At 42.1% G+C, this 23,392-nt stretch overlaps 2 protein-coding genes across 8 annotated transcripts in view; one reads left to right on the top strand and one right to left on the bottom strand.

The window, feature by feature from the left end:
• Window positions 1-11,150, bottom strand: part of Art3 (ADP-ribosyltransferase 3) — an 82,581-nt gene extending 71,431 nt beyond the window's left edge. For 6 of the 7 annotated variants that reach the window (XM_031391004.1, XM_031391008.1, XM_031391009.1 and 3 more), the window contains exon 1: window positions 11,059-11,150. The gene's annotated coding sequence lies outside the window, so the exon portion shown is untranslated. The remainder of the gene's footprint in view (window positions 1-11,058) is intronic. The other variant, XM_031391006.1, reaches the window with a different exon arrangement.
• A 3,445-nt stretch (window positions 11,151-14,595) lies between these two features.
• Window positions 14,596-22,042, top strand: Cxcl9 (C-X-C motif chemokine ligand 9). The gene is made up of 4 exons (XM_031342109.1): window positions 14,596-14,753; window positions 15,886-16,012; window positions 18,338-18,422; window positions 19,550-22,042. The coding sequence occupies exons 1-4, from the start codon at window positions 14,693-14,695 to the stop codon at window positions 19,652-19,654; spliced, it is 378 nt and encodes a 125-aa protein (XP_031197969.1). The 5' UTR covers window positions 14,596-14,692; the 3' UTR covers window positions 19,655-22,042.
• Window positions 22,043-23,392: the final 1,350 nt, after the last annotated feature.

The raw sequence follows: 23,392 nt of genomic DNA, 5'->3' as shown, positions 1-23,392 counted from the left end.
TACCTGCGGATTGCTGCTGCTGTCAGGGCTAGTGAGAAAAGCTGCTCTCTGCAGTTGGAAGCAGAAACTACAAAGGCGCATCTCTGATCAGATGAGTGATAGTCAAGTACACAGCCAGAGTGGGGATGGCAGGCGATCACACGTGTACACTAGCGCTCAGGAAACACTGTAGAAGAAAGGGCTGGAAGTGTCAGAGCCTGAAGGAGGGGTGTGGAGCACGGACTTCTGAGAGGGATGGCTCCATTGCACTCTTAATGCACAGCAGCTACAGCAACCTGCTCAAAACCTGCACAAGTTCAGAGACTGCACTCCCCACCTGGGGGATTTATATCACTATTGGTGAGGGAGAATTTCTTCAGTGGAACAGTGTGCGGAGTGGATGGAGCCTTGACTCTATGTGTACCATGAACATGGGCACAACCATGCCTCAGAACCACAGGAACTTGCAAAGCCTTCCTATGGTCCAGTTCAAGTTGTTTATAACTGTTTGACCAGTGTGTTTAAGAACTAGGAAGCTCAGCTCCCTGATCCTGGATGACTGCTACCTGAGAATGTCCCCATACATACATAATAACATATGCTGAGTTTCCAGGCCCACAGCCCACCTGATCCCAGCTTTTCTGTATGCAAAAAGTGTCTGTCACATCTTCATTCCCTTATCACCCTAGTCGGGTTTCCAGAATCAAGCCATGCAAGACATAGTGGTACAGTCACTGGTTGGGTGCCTAGTTCCTCTAAACAGCTCTAATGCAACACACTGGGTCATTAAAACACACGCACACACACACACACACACACACACACACACACGCACACACACAGGCACACACACACACACACACACAGAAGCATTAGTTGGGAAGAAAAAGGGTCGGTAAGAATAGGAAGAGTGGGGATTGAAGACATGGCTCAGTGGTTAAGAGCACTGACTGCTCTTCCAGAGGTCCTAAGTTCAATTCCCAGCAACCACATGGTGGCTTACAACCATGTGTAATGGGATATGACGCCCTCTTCTGGTGTGTCTGAAGACAGCGACAGTGTAATCACATACATAAAATAAATAAACCTTTTTAAAAAGGAAGATCTATCAATAGAGGACATTTAATTTTAATTTTAAAAAATTAGGAAGAGTAAGGAAGGGTAGTGGTGACTATGAATATGATCAAAGCACGTTATGTAATATATGAGAACATGGCAATGAAATCCATTATGGACAATCAACACATACTAATGAAGTTTTAAAAAGACTATTTAAACCAGCATTGCTAGCAATAGTAAAAACCTGAAAACAATCCAGTATCCATGAGGTGATAGGTGTGGTATGTTTACTCAGAGAAATATATCAAGTGACTCTCAATAACCGTCCTGTGCAAACCCTGGTGGGCATGGTGGCTGCACACGCCTGCAATCACAGCTACCTGGGAGGGTAGGGTGAGAGGACTGAAAGTTGGAGACCAACCTGACAACTCAGTGAGATCCTGTCTCCAGATATACACAGGTGGATGGATGGATGGACAGACAGACGGACAGACGGACGGACAGACAGACTGACTGGGGTGAGGGCTTTGCTCAGTGACAGGACATTAGCCCGCCATTCACGATACTCTGTTCTGCCTTCAGCACCAGAAGAGACGAAGAAGGAACATGTCACAGAAGAGCACATGCAGGTGACTCCGTTTCCTGCAGTTTCTGTGTTGCTTTTGTGGTTACACTAGGGATCAAACACTGACCTTTGTGTGTGCCAAGCAAGCGCTCTCCCAGTAAGCTACATCTTGGCCTGTTGTATTTTATTTTGGAACGAAAGTTCCTTAGGCTGACCTCAAACTGACTATGTAGCCCAGGAGGTCCTTAAACTTGACAATCTTCCTGCCTCAGCTTCTCAAGTGGCTAGAGATTACAGGCCCGTACCACCACATCCAGATTCTTAGAAAGTCTTAAGCAGAGCAAATGTAACATTTTATTTGGGTAACAAAACCAAATTTTTTTTTTAAAGTATGACTTCCTTAAAACACATAATTCTGAAGAAGGAAGAAAATGCGAGCCACCGGGACCATGCCCAGGACTTCTGAACCCGTAAGGTTTAGTCTGCCTTGTGGTAGGGACACAGCAACTTGTACTCTAATCTGTACCTTCAATCTCTTGTTCCCTCCTCCTCCCCCTGCCCCCTCTCATTTTAAAGGCATATTCTATACTAAAAAAAGGAAAACAGGGTCTAGAGAGATGTCTAAGGGCCATCTGCTCTTCCAGATGACAGGTTTGGTTCACCACCTACAGGGCACCTAACAATCATGAGTAACTCAGGGATCCAGTGCCCTCTTCTAACCTCCTCAGAAACTGCACACAGTGGTACACAGATATGCAGGCAGGTTAAAACACACACATAAAAGTAAAAACATCTTTTTTGAAACTTAAAAAGCAAAACAAGTAAACTCTGGAATACTGCCAATTTCGAGATGCCTTCATGAACAGCAAGCAAGAATTATCACAATCTGGTATATAATAAAAGAATGGCTTATGCCCTTCACCATAAGCCCTAATATATCACAACAAATGGCAGAAGGACAAGAGAGATAAGCCCTGTGCCAAACTCTCTACAGCTATCTAGCATGAGCAAAGCCACAACAAAACCCAAACCTTCACAAAGGGCACCTTTCAATCCAGCTGGAGGAGCCCTCTTACCTTAATTCCTTCTTTTAAAGGCCATTCCCTCCTTTCCTTTTTTGGGGGAGGATGTTTTTCTTTACTTCCTTAGGACACACACACACACACACACACACACACACAACATCTGTTTAGTTTGGAAGAGAGTAAATGTAGACTTGTAAGTGCAGATATTGTCAGAGCTCATGTTGGACAGACAGATATAAAGTAAGCCATGAGAGTCTTTCTGTGTTGGGTGGGCCTGCCATCAATGTTGTAGTTTATAATTTATGCTGTACATATGTTATAAAACACACAAAAAGTGACAGGCAGTTAGTTATCCATATCCAAGGCTTCCGTGTCTTGGGAGTCAACCAACGTAGACTAAAAATGCAATTCAACACTACATAGTGTCTGATAGCTGCTGGCTCAGTAATACTAGACTAGAGACAAAAAACTGCTATTTCCTGGTGGCACAGTGATCACTCTAAGGCTACACTACAGATACTAAGTATGCATCTATGTATGTATGTAGCAATGGACTAAGATCCTGCAGAACTTTCATCTTCCAACGACTAGCATTTGTATAAATAAATAAAATGCATGTGACCCATGTTGTCTCATCTGTACTAACACTAAACTAAACAATGCTTGGAAGCAAAGCTAGAGGGAGCAAGGTTGAAAGGGTGGGTGCTGGTCAGGAAAGGGGCCGCCAGCCCGGAACTGTACGTAGCATGTCTATCAGTTCACGACAACATACCTCAGAGGTTAGGGAAACTCTTAGGCAAGCCAAGAGGTCGGTTTGTCCAGGGAGCAAGCTTCACATATTCATTCTTACTATTAAATCCACAGGCTTCTGTGAGTAACTACATACCTCTGGGACTACGAAAAACAACGTCAGTTAATGTAGAGAGAGAGAAAGAACTGAGAGAGAAATACCAGAAATGGAAGAGATCCCAAGTCATATACCCTCAAACCCAGAAGCACTCGACCTGAATTCTGGCATTTAAGATAAAAGCTAAATTAAAACTATAGAAAAATACAAGCATGACATCGTGTTGACATCTAACTAAGTTACCAAAAATTAAAACTTACTATTGAAGTGAATACCAGAGAGGTTTCACAAATGACAGGAACAGCTACACAGCCCAGTTACAAATCCCACATCTCCAAAGTGGAAAACTCAGAAGGAACATGTCCACATCTTAAAAGGATTAGAAAATGCTAGAGTTCCGTTTTCACCAGAAGGACCCAACTCTCCCTCAGACTGTCTGGAGATTAAGCACTAGTCACAGCTAGATATTACTTTCATGTCAGTTCTCCACTGTAAGCCCAGCACCTTTGCTGCAACTGTTGAGAATGGGCCATTCAGCCATTCAATTGGCAGCTGATAGATCATTCCCTTGTGCACAACTGCCTTGTGCAAAGAGCTGTCAATCAGTCCACTCCTTCGGCAATCAAATGGACGGGAACCATGATATATTGTTGCTTTGAATGCATCATCTACTTCAGCTGTAGTTAACCCTGAACCCATGCCTGTTGAAGAAGCCATGGATTGTGTTCCAGAAAACCTTGCCTCCATTATGGCTGCTCCATGGAACCTGTACTTGTTTCAGTAAACTTTACTTACACCAAGCCAAGCCTCCAAGAACTCTCGATGTCTCTGCCCATCCTATAGCTATTCTCACTAAGGATGGGGGAGGGACACTACCTGAATGGCCCAGCAAATACCTGTGCCAGTGGTGTTCTGCACATGACTGATAAAAAGAGAAACTGTGCGCCAACATGCCACATCCCCCGGCCTCTGATTTCAAGACTCTGTGTCCAGAGATTTTGACAATTTGACTATGGGGATCTCTGTGTAGATCACCAGATTTGTCTTGTTTGGAGCATGTCTTAGTCATGGTCCTCTACAATAACAAAAGTTATAGAATGAATTGTACGTATATATTTTTATAGAAATATATTGTATATATAATATATACTACATACAATATATAGTATTTATTAGATATATTCTATTCTATAAAATATAGAATAAAATATAGAATAGAATCTATGTGGGATAAATAAATATATAAATATGTGTGTATATATGCATATATATACATATATATATGTATGTATATATATATATATATAATTTATGGTTCACAGGCTATAGTCCAGCTAATCCAACAATGGCTGCTTATGAAAAAAAGGTCCAAGAATCCAGTAGTTGCTCAATTTACAAGGTTGGATGTCTAAGCTGGTCTTCAGTACATGCTAGAATTCCAAAGTAGGCTCTAATTCCAGTGAAGTAATAGACTTGCTAGCAAGAGCAAGATCAAGAGGCAAAGAGTGAGGGTTTCTTCTCCCACGTCCTTTATACAGGCTGAGAGCAGAAGGTGTAGCCCAGAGTAGAGGTAGGTCTTCCTACCTCAAAATGTCTGGTTTAAAGGTGTGTCTGCACTTCTTAAATATCTGGGTTAGAAGTGGATCTTCCAGCTTCAAATGATTCTTATTTTATTTTATTTTATTTTATGTATATGAGTACCCTGTAGCTGTACTGATGGTTGTGAACCATCATGTGGTTGCTGGGAATTTGAATTCAGGACCTCTGCTCACTCCAGTAGGCCCTGCTAGTTCTGGCCTAAAGATTTATTTATTATTATATCTAAGTACACTGTTGCTGTCTTCAGACACTCCAGAAGAGGGCATCAGATCCCCATTACAGATGGTTGTGAACCACCATGTGGTTGCTGAGATTTGAACTCAGGACCTTTGGAAGAGCAATCAGTGCTCTTAACCGCTGAGCCATCTCTCCAGCCCCTTCAAATGATTCAATATAGCAAAATTTCCTTAGCCTTTTGGGTTTTAGTTTATTCCAGATGTGATCAAATGACTACTAAAACAGCCATCACAAACACAGTGAGTTTTCCTGTTCAGGAAGCTGAAGGTCTTACTCCCGTGAGTATTCTCTCTGCCCAGTTCCGGTTCTGGTTCCGTTTCCCAAGTTCACATTATGGATGCAGTGTCTTTAGGTGTTAAATAGTGTCTTTAGGTGTCACTAGTGTCTTCAGGTGTTACATAGTATCTTTGGTGTCAGATGGTTTCTTTAGGTGTCAGATGGTGTCTTTAGGTGTCACACAGTGTCTTTAGATGTCATACAAATTCTTCAGATGTCACACAGTGTCTTTTTTAGGTGTCACTAGTGTCTTTAGGTGCTACATAGTATCTTTGGTGTCAGATGGTTTCTTTAGGTGTCAGACAGTGTCTTTAGGCTCTCTCTTCTCTTTTCCTCATTATTTTCTTTCTGTTCTCAGAATCAATCATTTCCATGATCTTATCTTCAGTATGCTGACTTTTTTTCTTCTGATTACTCAAAACTGCTGCTGAAGACCTCTGGGGATTTTTAGTTTGAGTTTTGGTTTTTTGTGTGGTATCGATGTCCAACCCAGGGGCCCCATGCATGTAGATACTAGGCATGCTTCCTACCACTGTGCTGAACTGTCGGCCTCTAAAGTTTTTTAATTCATCAGATCCTCAAGCTTTTAGTTCCTTTCATATACATACATACATATACATACACACAAACACAAACACACACACACACATATATATATATACATATATACATATTTGTTTTGTTTTGTTTCGAGACAGGGTTTTTCTCTGTAGCCCTGGCTGTCCTAAAACCCACTCTGTAGACCAGACCTCGAACACAGAAATCCGCCTGCCTCTGCCTCCCAAGTGCTGGGATTAAGGGCGTATGCCACCACTCCTCGGCCTTATTTTTATAATTATTTCTACCTTTTTGTTGCTATTCTGTGTTTTTGCCAATTGTTATTCTTTGCACTGACTTCCTTAGCTCTCTAAGTATGTTTAAGACAAGCGATTTGACATTTCTACCTCCTGAGTGGTGGCACACACCTTTAGTCCCAACACTCAGGAGGCAGAGGAAGTTGGATCTCTGAGTCTGAGGCCAGCCTGGTACACAGAGCAAGTTCCAGGGCAGCCAGGAATACACAGAGAAACCCTGCCTCAAAAACCAAACCAAACCAAACAAACAAAAACAAAAATGAGAAGACATTTCTAGCTAATAAATCTCTTGTCTAGCTTCCAGGGAGACCTTTGGGACCTCATTTGAATTTCAAAGACCCTGTCTCTATATACAGCCACGTTCTGAGAACACCAGCTGGTACATCTTCAACAAAAGGATTAGGGGTAGCGTGAGTAACTCATTCAGCTCAAAATGTGAGTTGTATTCAAGAAAAATAATTGAAAGGAAAGGAACAAAATAAAGAACAGATGCCTTAGCATACGTGTATGTATGTATGCAAATGATTGGCGTACATTTACAATAACAATACTATGGTGCCCTCTTATTACCAATGTCACCTTCCACAGGTTCAAACACCCAGGGACCACAAGGGTGATGATAAGGTGAGAGACCAGATCTTTTGGGTTCAAACTCCATCTTAGAGAACCTGACCTAAGGTTGAGCTCAAGTTAACTAACAGGCCAGTACCTAGCACCAGTTTCCAGGTTATTCCCCAACAAATCTGCAACCCCAGGCTACAAGCCTGTCCCTGGCACTTCACTTCCTAATGACCACCAATCAGGGGGAGGGGAGGAAAAAGAAGTTAAGTTTATGGTTTGACTCCCAGCACCAGCCAATTATGTTAAAGGCCATAATGGCCCTCCAATCAGAAGTGTGTCAGGCTAGATACCTCCTTCTTGCCTCTATAAATACTTACCTGAAACTAAGCTTAGGGCTGCCTCTCCTGCCTGAGAGACAGTGGTGTGGCCCAAGCTTGAGCTTGAATAGACCCTGATGCAATTGCATCGGGATCAGCTCCTTGGTGGTGTTTTTGGGATTCACGAATGTTTTCTGGCACAACAAAGGTATTTTGAGAAAGAACGAGACATCACCTTCACATAGAGTATATTCTTCACCTCTCATTAGAGTATAGTTATATAACTATAACCTTTTGTCATGCCTAGTTTATAAATTAAACTTTGTCATAGATATCCATATATAGAAAAAAATAGCAAAGACATATCCAGGGCTTGGCATTATCGGTGGTCTCAGGCATCCATGGAAGGTTCTGAACTATATCCACCATGGCTAAGAAAGGAGCTGCTACTCTGAGCCTACTTGACAACTTTAAAGGGTAGATTATGTCAGTGTTACACCAAGACAAGCTAAGATGTATCTATGCTATAAAATGGAGGACTGGAAGGACAGTTGTTGTAAAGGGCCTGACACTTAAGCATGAGGATCTGAGTTGGATTCCCCAGAACCCATGAAAAAAGCCCACGTTAGCTTATGTTTTAAATCCTCATACTGGTGAGGTTGAAACAGACACATCTCAGCCAGCTTAGCCTACTGGCAGGTTCCAGGGCAGTGAGAAACTCTGTTTAAAGAAAAAAGGCCAAGCTGAACAATAACCAAGGAGTACCAGTCAAGGTTGGCCTCAGGCGTCTATGTGTATGTACACACCTGTACACAAATAAATGTGCATACACAACTGGAAATCATCTCACGTGCCAATTTTTGCATAGCAAATATGAATAAATAGAAGACAGAGACATATACTCACCTATCAGGGCCATCACAAAATTAGCCTTCTTTTTCTGGCCAGCCATCAAAATGTTACAGAAAATATTGAGTATCTTTATCATTTGTCTTTATAATTCCACAGAAGAAAAAAAAATCTAAAAACATTTATGTTATGAGGAGTGGCTTCACTGTGCTGTCCATGCTGGGGTTCAAGCACCCATGCTGTCTAGCCACCCCAATGGCTGAGGCAACAGGTGTATCCCACCTCACCCAGAACCAAAGCATTGTTGAAATACTGAAATACTAGAGACAGCCCAAATCCATAGCATTGAGAACGATCAGTCTAGACATATAAAAACTGTTTAAAAATAGATCATCTAGGTCTGGGTGTGGCATACACGCCTCTAATCCCAGCACTCAGGAGACAGAAGTAGGCAAATCTCTGAGTTTGAGGCCAGTCTGGTCTACACAGAGTTCCAAGACAGCCACGGCTACACAAAGAAACCCTGTCTTTAAAAAACCCAAAAAAGAGATCTGCTGCAGCCAGGGCAACAGGAAACATAGGGATAAAAAATAGAGCAAAGACGGAAGGAAAGGCCATCCAGAGGTTGCTCCACCTTAGGACCCATCCCATCTTCAGACACCAACCCTCCCCTCCCCCCCAGTACCCCCACTGACACTATTGCTGATGCCAAGAACTGCTTGCATAGGAGCCCAGTAGGGCTCTTCTCTGAGAGGCTCTGCCAGCACCCAACTAAGACAGAGGCAGACACTCACAGCCAACAGTTGGACTGAGCCCGGGGACCCCAATGGAAGAGTTAGGAAAAGACTTCAGTCTTTCAGGAGCTGAAGGGGACAGAAAAAAGTAGATCAGCCTGGGCTCCTCTCTCAAAAAAAAAAAAAAAAAAAAAAAAAAAGGTAAATTAACTAATAACATGTTGTTTTTTGGTTTGTTTGTTTGTTTGTTTTGGGGTTTTTTGGCTTGTTTTTTTTTCTTTTTGGACCTATGTCATATGTAGTATTATGTGTATGAGTGTTCTGTGTACAGGTATGTCTGTGCACCACACACATGGAGTGGTATGGAGGCCAAAAGAGGATGAAAAGGCCTCTGGAAATGGAGTTGAAGCCAATTGTTAGCTGCCCTATGGGAGCTGGGAACTGAGCCTGCACTGGCAAGAGCAGCAGGTGCTCTTAAACCTCTGAGCCCCAGCCCTGTGAGGAGTTATTTTTCACAGTCATGTCTACGTGAATTGTTGAAAACAAATATAAGTATTTAAAACAGAAAAATCTCTCCCCTTCTGGGATAATTTTCTTCCATGTTGGAAGCAGCTTTTGAGCAATTATTATTATTATTACTGCATGTCATCAGACTACAGACTGGCTCGCCAAAAGTCACAGGACAGAACAATAGTGCCATTGCCAACACTGGATTACATCTGCCCTTGAAAAGATGTCCAGATGTTATCTCTCAGAACTGTCTATTTACTAGACAGTTACTACACAACTGTCTATTTACTATCTACAGGATTGTCTAACCAGCCCTGGGGCTTTTATTAGACACAGACCAAGAAGCCAAGATAATAAGATTAATGGAGGAAGAATTTGTTCCTTTTCCTTGGTGGCCTGAGATAAACAGAAGTATGATTAGTTAGTGAAAAGGTTTTCTAATTTTTTTTCTTAAAGGAAGGAATAACTCCCTGACCGAGGAAAGAGACAGTTCATAATGCTAACACACAGCGTGGGACTTCCAAGAAATGCTTTGTTTCCCAATAAGGATCCTTTACTCTTAGGAGAGACCGGTGGAAATCGGGAAGTCTAGACACTGAAGAATTAAAACGAGCACACAAGTTTCAATTTCAGAGAAACTTGACCTCTGCAAAGCAAAAGGAAGCCCCAGGTCTTGACTACACAGTCACGCTGTTAACCTGTTTGAACAGACCTACATAATTCCATAATAAAACAGTTGGAAAGAGTGGCCAGATACTGCGTGTGAGCGCCAATAGGCCTGCTCTGCCTGCCTTTGGGGGATTACATCACCACTGAGTTCCTCGGGGACACTTGACTTGGAATTTTTCAAAGAAAACAGAAAGAGGGTTTTTTTGGTTGTTGTTGTCCAAGGAGGAATTAAAAACTGTCTGTTGATTACAACAGTCTTGATAATCCTTGGCTTTCTTCCCAGGCCTGTGAGAAACTCCAGCAACGTCCTGTCTTACTTAGCAAGTTTCGATTTCTCCTAAAAAGCTTTCTATCCATAAACACGGTCTCTGTGGGATTTTTCTCTCTTCTTTCTCTCCAGTCTATATCACATTTCCTCTGCCAGCTAGCGTGAAACTTGCCAAAAATGGAGTCTGGAAACCAAATGTCTTACAATGCCTGAACCCAAACTGGTCTATCTTTAGCCTAAGGGCCCAGGTTGATCCAAGAAGCATTTTACCCTGGAAAGATATTTCCATTGTTAAGGGAGGAAGGAGCCCTTGCAGGCGGGAGGGAGCCTAGGCTCTGAGGTTCAGGGGTTCAGGATCTCCAAGGCTCTGGGGTTCAGGGGCTCAGGACATCCTGGGTTAAGGGGATCAGTACCTGGAGGCTCTGACCAACCTCAACACCAGCTCCTACCCAATGGGCCTGCCTCTGGGTCATCGCAGCTGCCCTCGAGGGATATTCCTGAGCCCTGCGGCCTCCACACCATGAGCTAGGCTTCTGGAGGCATTGCTCCCTCCGACCTCGCCAAACCTCCTGTGAAAGCCGCATGCGGGGCTCCTGGCATCCCCAGGGTCGTTGAGTCTCCGCTTTGCTTCTTAGGGAAAATGGCTTCCTCGAGCCAGGAGGCAGAGGAATGGTAGGGACAGAGAGGAGAGCCCCGGGGCACGTATTACCTTTCCTTCCTAAAGTGCTTCTTTTCTTCAGCAGATCAGTGCAGGCAGCCCCAGCAGCCACACACGTAGAGTGAGCGTTGAGCTCCGGGTGAAGGAAAGTTCTGGAAGCAAACTGGCTGGGCATGCGCACTGTGCAATAGCCCAACTAGAAAAGGTCACAGATTTAAGATTTCAATCCTTGGCTGATGCCAGATCTGCCCAGCAAGGCTCTGGCCCCTGTTTGTCACTTGCGAACTTTTATACTGAGTATTTACTGTACCAGGCTTTAAGAACATTCTTCCAGGATAAGCCTTGGGTTATCCTCATGTTCAAACGTGGGTCTTTACAAACTCTTCTCTAATAGAAGAGAATAGAGTATCCCACACAAGCTAACGTTGTTTACTATATCCGATCTATGAAGATGAGCCTTGAGGTGTCGTGAGCACCTGCAGCAGGGAGGACCGACTGCTTATGGAGCTAAGGGAAGGCTTTCCTAAAGCAGGGATGCTAAATAGGGTAAAATTATCACGCTGCAGCGTAAGCATGCAGAGTGGTCACATTATAGAAAAGGCACGAGCAGTGAATCAGAAAATGGGAAGGAAGAACGACGCAAGAGGCTGAGAAAGTAACAGCCCACGCTGAGCCTTCATTCTTAAGAAGTCTCCATCAAAACCGGGCACTGGTGGCGCATGCCTTTTATCTCAGCACTTGGGAGGCAGAGACAGGCGAATATCTGAATTCGAGGCTAACCTGGTCTACAGAGTGAGTTCCAGGATAGCCAGGGCTATACAGAGAAACCCTGTCTCGAAAACCAAAAAAAAAAAAAAAAAACAAGAAGACGAACGAAGTCTCCACCAGCTCTGCTGACTGGCTCGGTGTTACTTGCGTCACAGCGGTTGCTCTTTTTATATACACTTGGACAATTTCATACATGCTCATACTGAATTTTAGGCAAGTCCCACTATCCATTACCCTCTCTCATCCCTCACTCCTGCTGGAACCATTCTTCTTCCCAGAAATCCCCCTCCTACTCCAAACTCTTGTTTTCTTTTTTGACTCATAAACATTAGTTAAGGGTGGAGCCCCAGGAGCCCCTCCCCTAGGTATGATGAAATGATGAAGTGCGTCCTGAGCAGATAAACAGTTGTAGTGCAGAGGGCGGGCCAGTCCAGAAAACTATCTCCGTCCTTCTCCCTAAGTTCTGGCTCCTTCTAGCCCCTCCTCTGGGATGTTCCCTGTACTGGGGGCAGAGGTGACATAGGTGTACTATTGAGGATCGGAACACTCTGCAGTCGGTAATTCTTCGCCCTTCGACTAGTTACAAGTCTCTGTTTGACCGATACCCACTGGCAGTATGTTCTTGCTATTTAATATTTAACAACCGCTTGTGAAACTGGGAGATATTGCCTTGCGTGAGAGACCCAAGGCTGGCAGAACTGGTACCTAACTCAGGTCCAGCCTAGCCTCGCTCACTACCAGGACTAAACTGATGAATAAACTTATCAAAAGTCACCATAAGTCTTGTTTTTCAAAGTGATTTCTGTAACATTTTACTTATGTGTTATTAATCTACATAGAAACTATTAAAAAGTGTGTATTGTATGACATAAAAGGTAAATATAAGATGTCCCCTTATTCGAAAACATACATTCCTTAGGGATAGGGGAAGATTATTGCTGCAAGGACAGCCATCACTCTGGGAAGGCTAAAAAGCAACAGCATCAGCAAAACAACAACAAAACCTCTTAGATAGTAGTGGAGCACAGGATGCAAATCTCCAATCCCAATACTCACAAGGCTGAGGCAGGAGAATGGCTTGTTCAAAGTTAGCCTGCTATATACACAGTGAGACCTTGACCTAATCTTAAAAAACAAACAAGCAACAACCCTACTATATTACAATGATTAATGCCCAATTAAGGTTCAATCTCACCCTAGAAAGTCTATTTCTTAGCATATATTATAATAGTATATAGTATATATTATATGTATTACAATAATATATATTATGTATATTTTTCCATTTCTCTCTTTAGGGAGAAATTTTCTTTTGATTTTGCTTTCTTTATTTTAAACTTTAGTTAGGCTCCATATGCTTTTCCATAGGGAAAGAGAGTACACAATGAAAAAGTTGGTAAAGATTGTTTAGATGTCTTTACTTTGATTTGGGAAATATTTTTAGCTTTTATTTTACCAAGATTAATGTAACCTTGGGTTGTAGCTTTGCCTGCTACCTGAAGACTCAAAAACTGCCTCCAATTCAGTCAAACCAGCTGATCTAGGGAGAGGAGGGATAGAGGAGGAAGAGAGCTACTGGCAGAACAGAGAGGAGAGAAGAAGTCATTTACGTGACAGTTGTTCATTTTGTTCAGATACATTTAAAAGGAAGGTATGAGAACTGTTTAGCTGAAACTCTTGTCCAGCCATTTCTAGAGGAGGTAAAGAGTAGAAAGTCTGAGTGGAGATGGTCAATTTCCTATACATGTGTGTAGTCAATTACAGAACAATAGCATCTCTTAGCTATTAACTTCCCCTTCTGCTAATGAGTGTACTCAATGGTTTTGTGAAATAAAGCCAAAGAATTTTAATACTTTTTGCCAGTCTTATTCAGCATTTGGCCAGTCTCATTGCAATGCTTTCATTATGCCCTACTAAGGCACTATTGTCTGGCCATGACATATCAAAGGACTATATATAGCACCAATGCAGATATGCACTTTTGTTTTTATTTGTTCCTGTTTCTCAGATCCTGTTTTGAAAGGGAGGTTCTTGGCTTTGTTCCTTCATCCTGTTGTTTTATGTCTGTGGTTCTTTCCTCCAGTTTGCATCCTGTCCCAGAACGCAATATTCTCTGAGGAAGCTTGATATTATTTCTCTCACTGTCATACTAACTCACTTTAGTTTCAACAGCCACAAGAATTTAGAACAACCACAGCAACCTTCATATCTACTCTATTTTTAAAAATTCTTTGCTGTTGAATGCCATTTACTCTATGTAGCTTCTTTAAACTCCTTAGAAAATGCTCATGAACGTGCTTTCTCACTTCACAGACCTACCTTGAGTGCCACAGACATCTCGTGAAACATCTGGGAAGGTAGCAAGGACCAGAACAGCTGTGGCTTAGCAACTAATCTAGAAATTACAGTGATAGGAAATTGTAGCAGTGGTGAGACAAAATGGATTTACCCTTAACAAATTAAAAAGCTTTGGCTTGTCAGGAAAGACAGTATGAGAAAATATCAACGTCGCCATATAGTGTAAAGAGGATCTCGTCCCATGTGGGAAGCACATCTCCAACCTTCATTGTACGGCATTAATACATTCATCGTATAATCTATTCTGCATCCAGGTAGCAACTTTGCCTGGGCTACAAGAGGTTGCTGGTGGTTTCGCATCCCTTACTATAAACTACCCGTTTATGTGAAATGGAAGTAGAACATGCAGAAATTCCCTGGGATCCAAGCGTAGGGTTTTCCCCAGGACGATCAAGTTTGTGGTTAATTTAGTTCTTCTAGGTCAGCTGAGGAGACCAACCAATCAGAGGCGGGAAGGAAAAGGGATTTCCTAAATAAATGTGATCTGCAAGAAAATGTTGTCTAAAGACATTCTTGGACTTCACTCCAGCACAGTGACTCAATAGAACTCAGCTCTGCTATGAAGTCCACCGCTCTTTTCCTCTTGGGCATCATCTTCCTGGATCAGTGTGGAGTTCGAGGTGAGGAGTTTAACACTGCATTAAGTTAGTAAGTTCTGAGGAATGCATCACTGTAAAAAGCCGTGCCAGGCCAGCAGATAAAGCTGAATGTCTTGCATGCAATAAAAAGTAATATTGCTCGGTCATCAAAGCAGTTAGATGCTGTGACCAGTTATACAAAGGTCATAATCGTGCCTGCCAAGCCAAGCACACCTTCCTGGTGTGGGGAGTGTGAGTTCCCAGGGAGGGGTCAAAGCAAAGTTGAACTTTTTTTTTTCTGTTTTTTTGTTTTTTTTTTGGAGACAGGGTTTCTCTGTGTAGCCCTGGCTGTCCTGGAACTCACTCTGTAGACCAGGCTGGTCTCAAACTCAGAAACCACCTGCCTCTGCCTCCCAAGTGCTGGGATTAAAGGCATGCGCCACCACTGCCTGGCCATATTTGAACATTTTAATAATGAGAAATCATTTATCAGATGTAAAGGAGAGTCTGGGTGCTTTGTTTCACATTTATCGTGTGAGATATGAAATCCGAAGCCCTGGGAACAGAGAGTGGCATAAGAGATCCTTTTCTAAGTTTTCTCCTGCATCATTTTTCCCACCTGATGTTGTGTACAGATAAGAATGTCTGTGGTTAACCAACTGAGAAGTCAGAAGTCAGAGAGGTTGCCTCTGGCCTCCTTATTCTTGACTTTGCTTACCTCAGACAAAGAACCTTCCTAGAGTGTGTTTTCCACATGTGTAAAGTAGAAGTGTTATAGTTATTGTATGATGGCAAAACCTACATAAATAGACACTGACTCTAGGCAAGCAATAAGGGATGGAGACATAGGTTTAAAGAGGCATTTTGGAGCAGTAGGGATGAGAGGGAATAGGGTTGAAATGGTCATCCATTATTGTAAGTAGAGCTTTCTGTCCACACCTACATCAATTCCATGCTCCTAGTACATAGGGAGTATACAGAGGGACTGCTTAAGAAGCCGGCTGCACATGTGTGCCCAACCTCAGTAGGGATTTAAGGATGGTGGAGGTACCCTCTTCCTCCAAGGTTGTGAAATAATGTAGTTAAGAACGCTAAATGACCTAAGGTGCAATAGTGACTGGGTCAAACCTGTCATTCTAAAGGACCCTAGTAATGTTTATTATCTTTCCTCTAGGAACCCTAGTCATAAGGAATCCACGATGCTCCTGCATCAACACCAGCCGAGGAACAATCCACTACAAATCCCTCAGAGATCTCAGACAGTTTGCCCCAAGCCCTAATTGCAACAAAACTGAAATCATGTAAGTAAAAGTTTCCAACGCATGCATCCCACACTGGACTTAGTGGGAGGCTCACTCTCAGCTTACTTGCTCATGTGGGCAGGAGGCTATTCTGTCTATTCCTTTACTTTCTTCCTTCTCAAAATAAGAAATTTCTGCTGGAAACTGAAAATGGAAGATGATATATCATTAAATAATAAATTGTTTCCAAGACCAAATTACCTTTTTAAGGCTCTTTAGGATTCTAATTCAGAAAACATTTATTTGAATATCAACATTAATTAAATATAATTGATATATCCCTGTTAATTATTAATTGTATTCCTATTACATATGTTCCTATTAATATAATCAAAATACATGAATTGAATTCTCAATGAATTTTTAAATTTTTTTTTTAAAAATAAAAGAGCCGGGCAGTGGTGGCACATGCCTTTAATCCCAGCACTTGGGAGGCAGAGGCAGGCGGATTTCTGAGTTCGAGGCCAGCCTGGTCTACAGAGTGAATTCCAGGACAGCCAGGGCTACATAGAGAAACCCTGTCTCGAAAAAAAAAACAAAAGAAAGGAAGGAAGAAAAAAGAAAGAAAGGAAGGAAGGAAGGAAGGAAGGAAGGAAGGAAGAAAAAATACAATTGGGATTGGTTGAGAAGAACAAAAAAATAAAGAATCATAATTCTGTTCTCCTAACCCCTAGGCATGTGGTCCTTTAAAACACCTTTATCTCCTTCACATGTGTGTTCCTTTTGATATGTAATGCATACATACATATGTGCATACAAAAGTAAAATCAATAAAGGTAAACATTATATTATTTACTAATTCAAGTTCTGAAGTTTCAGTTTCCTGAAGTCAACCATAGTCCAAATATTAAATAGAAAGCTTTTTTTAAAATAATTTTACTATAGTACATTGTTGTAACTGATTTATCTTGACATTATTTATTGTTGTTAATATCTTACTCTGTTTACCTTAGACTTTATCTTAGGTATGTAGGCATCTGTGGACGTAGGTACCATCTGAGAGTGTAGGAACCTGCACATCTTCCCTATAGATGAGGAGAAGTTGCCATTTGTAATTTGTTTTTTCCTTAACAGAATAACAGTGGACAGTTTCTCATGACAACTAATTTTCTCTAATAATGCAATCCTTGTTAGTTTTCTGGGGGTGCTAGGATTGAACCTAGGACTTTGCACGGGCTATGCATGAACACTCTCTCTACTTAACCCTAACCCTGAATCCTAACAATGACATTTAAAATTTCTGAGTGGTTGCAGAGAGATGACTGAGAAGTTAGGAGGACTGGAGTTTGGTTTATATTACCCACAGTGGACAACTCACAACCATCTGTAACTCCCACCTCCGGGGGATCCTACACCTTCTTCTGGATTCTGTGGGCACCTGCATACTAGCACATATACACATGCAGATGTTAAAAACAAAATAAAATGTAATCCATATTCTATACGTTCAAGAACACATGCTGTAGCATGCATATAGCAATCAGGACAGCTTGGTAGTGTCGGTTTTCTCCTCTGTTCTCATTTGGGGTTTCGGGGTTGAACTTAGCTCTCCAGGAGTATAAGGCAAGTACGCTAACCAGCTGCACCAACTCACTGGCCCTAATAATGACTTTTAGTGGCTAAGCTGTTCTACATCCTATCAATAGTCCATAATTTGTAAAGCACATACCCATTGCTAGAAACAAAGGTCATGTAAAAAAAAAAATTCACTATTGTCAAACTATTACTATTGTAGTATTGTCTTTAATTCTTTCCTAGTAATTCTTTTCTAGAGATTAGAATTTCTTGTTTGTTTTATTTTGAGACAGAGTCTTTGTGGGGTAGTCAAGGCTGGCTGGCCTCAGTCTCATGATCCTCTTACTTTATCTATGTGAATTCTGGGGTTCCAGGCATAAGCCACCATTCCAAGACTCTTAGAAATTAGAATTGTGAAGGTAAATGCCATATGTGTGTATCACAATAGATAGATAGATAGATAGATAGATAGATAGATAGATAGATAGATAGAGATATATGTGTGTGTGTGTGTCAAAGGTCATATGTATATCAACCTAAATCAAGCGATTCTATATGGAATAGCTATTCTTATTCTCAAGATATATAGAGAACTGAATATTTAGAAATTGAGGTTTCTCCTGAAAGATTTGCTACAATTTTTTTTAAATCTACTTGTTAATCTTAGGAAGACATTTTGCTACATTTTAAGTGGTTTCCGCTGGAAAACTCAGCAAAATGCATGCTTTTTTTTCTTCACTGTTTCTACTAAGAATTATTACATTGTTGCCGGGGGGTTGGGGAGAAGGCTCACCAGTGTTTCTTTGGCAGTGCTACACTGAAGAACGGAGATCAAACCTGCCTAGACCCAGATTCAGCGAACGTGAAGAAGCTGATGAAAGAATGGGAGAAAAAGGTTGGTGAGGGGAGGAACCCAAATTGCTTTCTTTTAGAGATCAACTCAGAAAGTCAACAGGTCCTGGACACACCCACCATTTTCCATCCTTTTGAATAGTATAAAATAGTAAGACACTAAGGATTAAGAAATAATAAGCTATCACCTCTTCCCCATATAGCAGATCGTCATTAACAATGTGTAAAAATCAACATACTTGTTGGGAGACATTTAGAACAGTGTATGCACAAGAACCTTGAGGACTACCAAGGAAAGGGTGATTGACCTGGCCAAGAGACAGTGCAGAAAGTATTAAGGTAGACTTCTTCTATCAAGTGACCACTGATCTGTATTTTTGAGGATGAGATATTTACCAGGCAGTTAATTAGGTACAGTGTGGGCGTTGGTGGTTTCAAGTGGAGTAAGGTGTATTCAGTGAGCCTGAACTAATGGAAATGGAATTTAAATGCAGAGAACAAAGGGATTGGGATGGGAAAGGAGCCAAGGACAAAGTGGGAAGAACTGCGCGATAGCTAAGGAGCTGGGTTTGAGAAGAGCCATGGAGTATGGGGTGGGGAGCTTGCGTCCCCCCACCTGACTCCTGCGTCTGCCCTAGGTCTGAGTTGTTAAGCTTCAGGCTACACGCTCAGTCAGCCTTGTCCATTTTCAGTGGTTCTCAACCTTCCTAATGCTGAGACCCTTTAATACAGTCCCTCGTGTTGAGGTGACCTCCAACCATAAAGTTATATTGTTGCTACTTCATAACTGCAACTTTTGCTACTGTTAAGAATCATAATGTAAATACCTGATACGCAGGATATCTGATATGTGCCCCAAATCCGTTTCAACACACAAGTTGAGAACCATTGGCTTATATGAAAAGTGGGTGATAATGGTACCAGTCAGCCCCAAAAGGCTGTGTTTGGCCCAGGTAGGTGATGAAGGGAGAGGATGGAAGACAGCAAGATGCCGGAAAAACAGACAAACAAGCAAAGAGGGAGCTGTAGCTTCTTTGATGTAGGGGCAGCAGACAATGAGGCCAGCTGGCTCTGGGGACAAGGAATGATCACACTCAGGAGGAGCTGGACCATCCCAAGGGGGAGAAATTACAACATTAGAAAGCATTGCCTTTTTCTCATTTCTTGCAGATAAGCCAAAAGAAAAAGCAAAAGAGGGGGAAAAAACATCAAAAGAACAAGAAAAACAGAAAACCTAAAACACCCCAAAGTCCTTATTCAAAGAAGACTACTTAAGAGACCACTTTACCCAACAAGCGCTCGGTGTCTAAACGGCTTTTAGATCGTACTGAAAAGCCTTCCCTGGTGGAGCAGCCTTTAATGCATAAGCTTTAATACACTAACTACAAAACATAAAGCGTGAATTTAATATTATAACTAAAGCTAAGAAGTTAATTGTAAAACTCAAATAGTAAGAATTGCTAGAGGCAAAAACTATCTTTGTTCTACACAGCCAACAAAATTTCATCAAGCCCTTGAGCACAGTCACGATAATATCAAATCTGGGCAAGTGTCCACACACAGTTATCCCATGCACAACAGCTGTCTGGCTTCCATTTCTCACAGCCTCCGGAGTCTCTGAGGCTCACGTCACCAAGCCCCAGGCCTGTCTGTTTGCTGGTGAGCTAGATAGACTTCACCAAGCTGGACAGGCCATCCACAGCTGCATTTGGGTCAGCCTAGAGACCCCCACACAAAGTGTGTCTCAGAGATAGGTGCTAATGGTTTTGGGGTTCTATAATGGAGGCCACCAGAGTTGGCTTTCAGAACCTTCCATGTAGCTTTTGAGATCATGAGATTTCATCATTAACTTGATCCCATCTTCAAAGCTTATTCTAAGTTTGTCTCTTAAATAAAACTATCCTAAAAGGTTGTGGATGTAGCTTAATGGCAGAACACTTGGTGTTGTATGGACCAGGTTCTGGAGTCAATCACTAACAGTGCAAAAAATTAACCAGTTTAAAGAACATTTTCTGGCTACTCAAATTCTCTTAAATTTATTTCACTTATTGCTCAATGTTTCATGAGGAAATACTTCACTGTTATCTAATTAGATTTTGTTTGTTGGTTTGTTTTTTTCCTTCCAATGAGATTGTTTTTTGAGTGTAGGGGCCATGGATTATTTCCCCTAAATCTTCCACAGTGCCTACAAGAACTTGGTTTTGGATAATTTCCTAATTGTATGTGTGAGAGGTGGAAGGGCTGTTACACACCGGGCATTGGCCAATCTCTGTATTGCCTAACTAACCCTTGGCCTCCTTGCTTTCTTGCTTGCTTACTAATTCTTTTAAGACAGAGTTTATCATCTGGCTATCCTCACAAAGTAGAAAAGGCTGGCCTTGAATTCACATATATCTACATTCTGCTGCCTCCTAAATGCTAGGATTATAAGTGTGTGCTACTACACCTGCCTTCCTCCCTTCCTTCTCTCCTTCTTTCTTTCCTTCCCTCTGTCCCTCCCTCCTCCCCTCCCTCCCTTCCTTAGATTACCTAGCTTTCTTATTATCTTCAGGGATCCTCAATGCATAAGCCAGCTTGAGTGAACAAGAAGCCTTACCTTGTAACAGGAGGCTAATGTCTTTAACAAACAGGAATCACATGTTTAAGACATTTGTGGATATTTGGGACTGCTTGAAAAATACACAGGCCATCTAGAAACATAAGCTTATGTCGAAGACAGGTTTGACTGATTGGCAAATACTAGACCTTTCCTCACTCAAACAAAATTCCTCTACTATCATTCTTGATCAGGACAAGCTTTCTAGAAGTCAACAAAATAGCTGCCAAATCCTTTAACAAGTTTACCTTAGGTGAATATGAATTTCCTTGCCATCTCCCCTCCCTCATTGAAGAACTCCCAGTGTATGATTATATTGATTGCCACATCAGTCAAGGAGTGGTGAAATGGAAAGTTTGGGGCTGGAGAGATGTCCAGAGTTCCATTCCCAGCACCCACACATGAGCCTTGCGACCACCTGTAACTCCAGCTCCAGGGGATCCATTTCTCTCTTCTGGTCTTTGCAAGCATTGCACAGATGTACACAGGCCCACATGACATACACACATAATTTAAGATGCCAAGTAAAAATCTTTACAGAGATATTTTTAAAGGACCCAAGAGCTACAGGAAATAGTAAATTCTGTTAGTGGAAGCGTGGATGGGGCCAAGTTAGCCTGGGTGGGAGCTGGAAACTGCCCTGGAGAGGGGGTCCAATGAGCTAAATAGAACAGAATGTCTCTGAGCAGAAGTTCAGTCTTTAGCATGGTTTTCTCAAATATTGCCATTCCTCGAGCTGCAGGTGGCTTTGAGCACAGCTGCCGAGACTCTCGTCCAAGTACCATTACACAGTCAAAAACTTGTCCAGCTCCCTCCAGATAACTTGCTTTCGGAAAAAAAAAAAAACCTGTTTCCTAACAAGTTAGCTGATGGCCCTTGCATCTGACTGTGTATTTTTTACTAAATAGTTATAGTGGATACCTATGCCTACCGTGTGACTTCATACACATATTCTGGTTTTTAATTCGGAACAAGTTAGCATGGATGCTGTGAAGCTATTTTGTGAAAGGATGGTGATATCAGTAAACATGCACTAAATCTCAAAATAAACTTGGTTTTTAAATGTCTGTCTGCGCTTTGGCTACTGTGTGCTTCAGGAGACTTCTGTTTATCCTTTATTCCTTTGCCGTTTAGCTTTCTCTCATGCTGTTGATGGTAATTGAGATAAAGACACGAAAACGCTTTAAGGGTCTCCTTAAGTTCAACAAACAAACAAACAAAACAAAACAAAAACAAAACCTTCCATGGCATATAATAAAACTATCTCAGTTAAAGTGTCTACTGCTGTGATGAAACACCTTGACCAACAGTAACTTGGGGAGGGAAGGGTTTCTTGCACTTATGCTTCAGTATCACGTGATATCATAGAAGACAGACAGGTCAAGAATTCAGGGCAGGGACCTAGCAGCAGGAGCTGATGCAAAGGGGCTATGGAGTGATGCCTACTGGCTTGCTTAGTCTGTTTTCTTAGACCACCCAAGATCACCAGCCAGAGGGGCACCACCCACAATGGGCTGGGTCCTCCCAGGTGAGTCACTAATTAAGGCTTGTCTATAGTTCGATCTTATAAAGTAAAGTTCTCAGTTGAGGTACCTTCCTCTCAGATGAGCTTAAGCTTGTGTCAAGTTGACATATGACTAGCCAACACACTACCTTACACCAACATGTTGGAGCTGGAGAGACAGCTTAGGAGCACTGGCTGACCTTCCGGAAGACCCAGGCTCAACTCCCAGCATTGCATGACAGCTTCTAACTGTCTATAACTCCAGTTCCAGGGGACTTGATTTCCTCTTCTGGTATGCACAGGCAAAACACCCACACACTTAAAATTAAACAAAAATACAAAGAATTATGTAGTGTTGAACTGCTTCTCTAATTGTCAAGAGTAATGCTATTCTTGTGAGTTATAAGTCCAGCAAACCAAAAACGCCTTCCCTTCTCTCTCCTAAAACTGCATTTGTTCAAGGGACATGAAGCTTCAAGCAGGGATGGTGGAGACCCAAATGGCAAATCAATTATTTAAGTCTCAGGTGCTAAGGTTTAGAGAAGGTCTCTCTGGCCATTCAGGCGCACTGAGCCTCTCTTCCCATCTCTGGGGTACACTGACGTCATTTCCTTTTCAGAGCCCTTGCAGGTGCTGGTCCTTGTGATGTTGGACCATTCTGTGTCGACTTGGTTATACAGGGAGATATGTTCCCCATAATCTCTTTTCCTGTGTGTTTCTCGGGCTTAATTATCAGCCTGTGGTTACCTCTTTGGAGGAGATGAAGCCTTTAAGGGGTGGGGCCCGCTGAGAGGAAATTAAGTAAGGATGTTCACTTGAGCATCTCCTAGCGCTTTCTTTCCTCATTCTCTTTTTCTTCCTGAATACACTGTTGTGAACAGTCCTCCTCTACTATGAAGCCTGCTGTGATTTA

The sequence above is a fragment of the Mastomys coucha genome, unplaced genomic scaffold (genome assembly GCF_008632895.1).
Source record: "Mastomys coucha isolate ucsf_1 unplaced genomic scaffold, UCSF_Mcou_1 pScaffold22, whole genome shotgun sequence".
Taxonomy (NCBI): Eukaryota; Metazoa; Chordata; class Mammalia; order Rodentia; family Muridae; genus Mastomys; species Mastomys coucha.
Note: the sequence above shows the minus strand (reverse complement) of the source record. Positions and strands in the feature narration are given on the sequence as shown.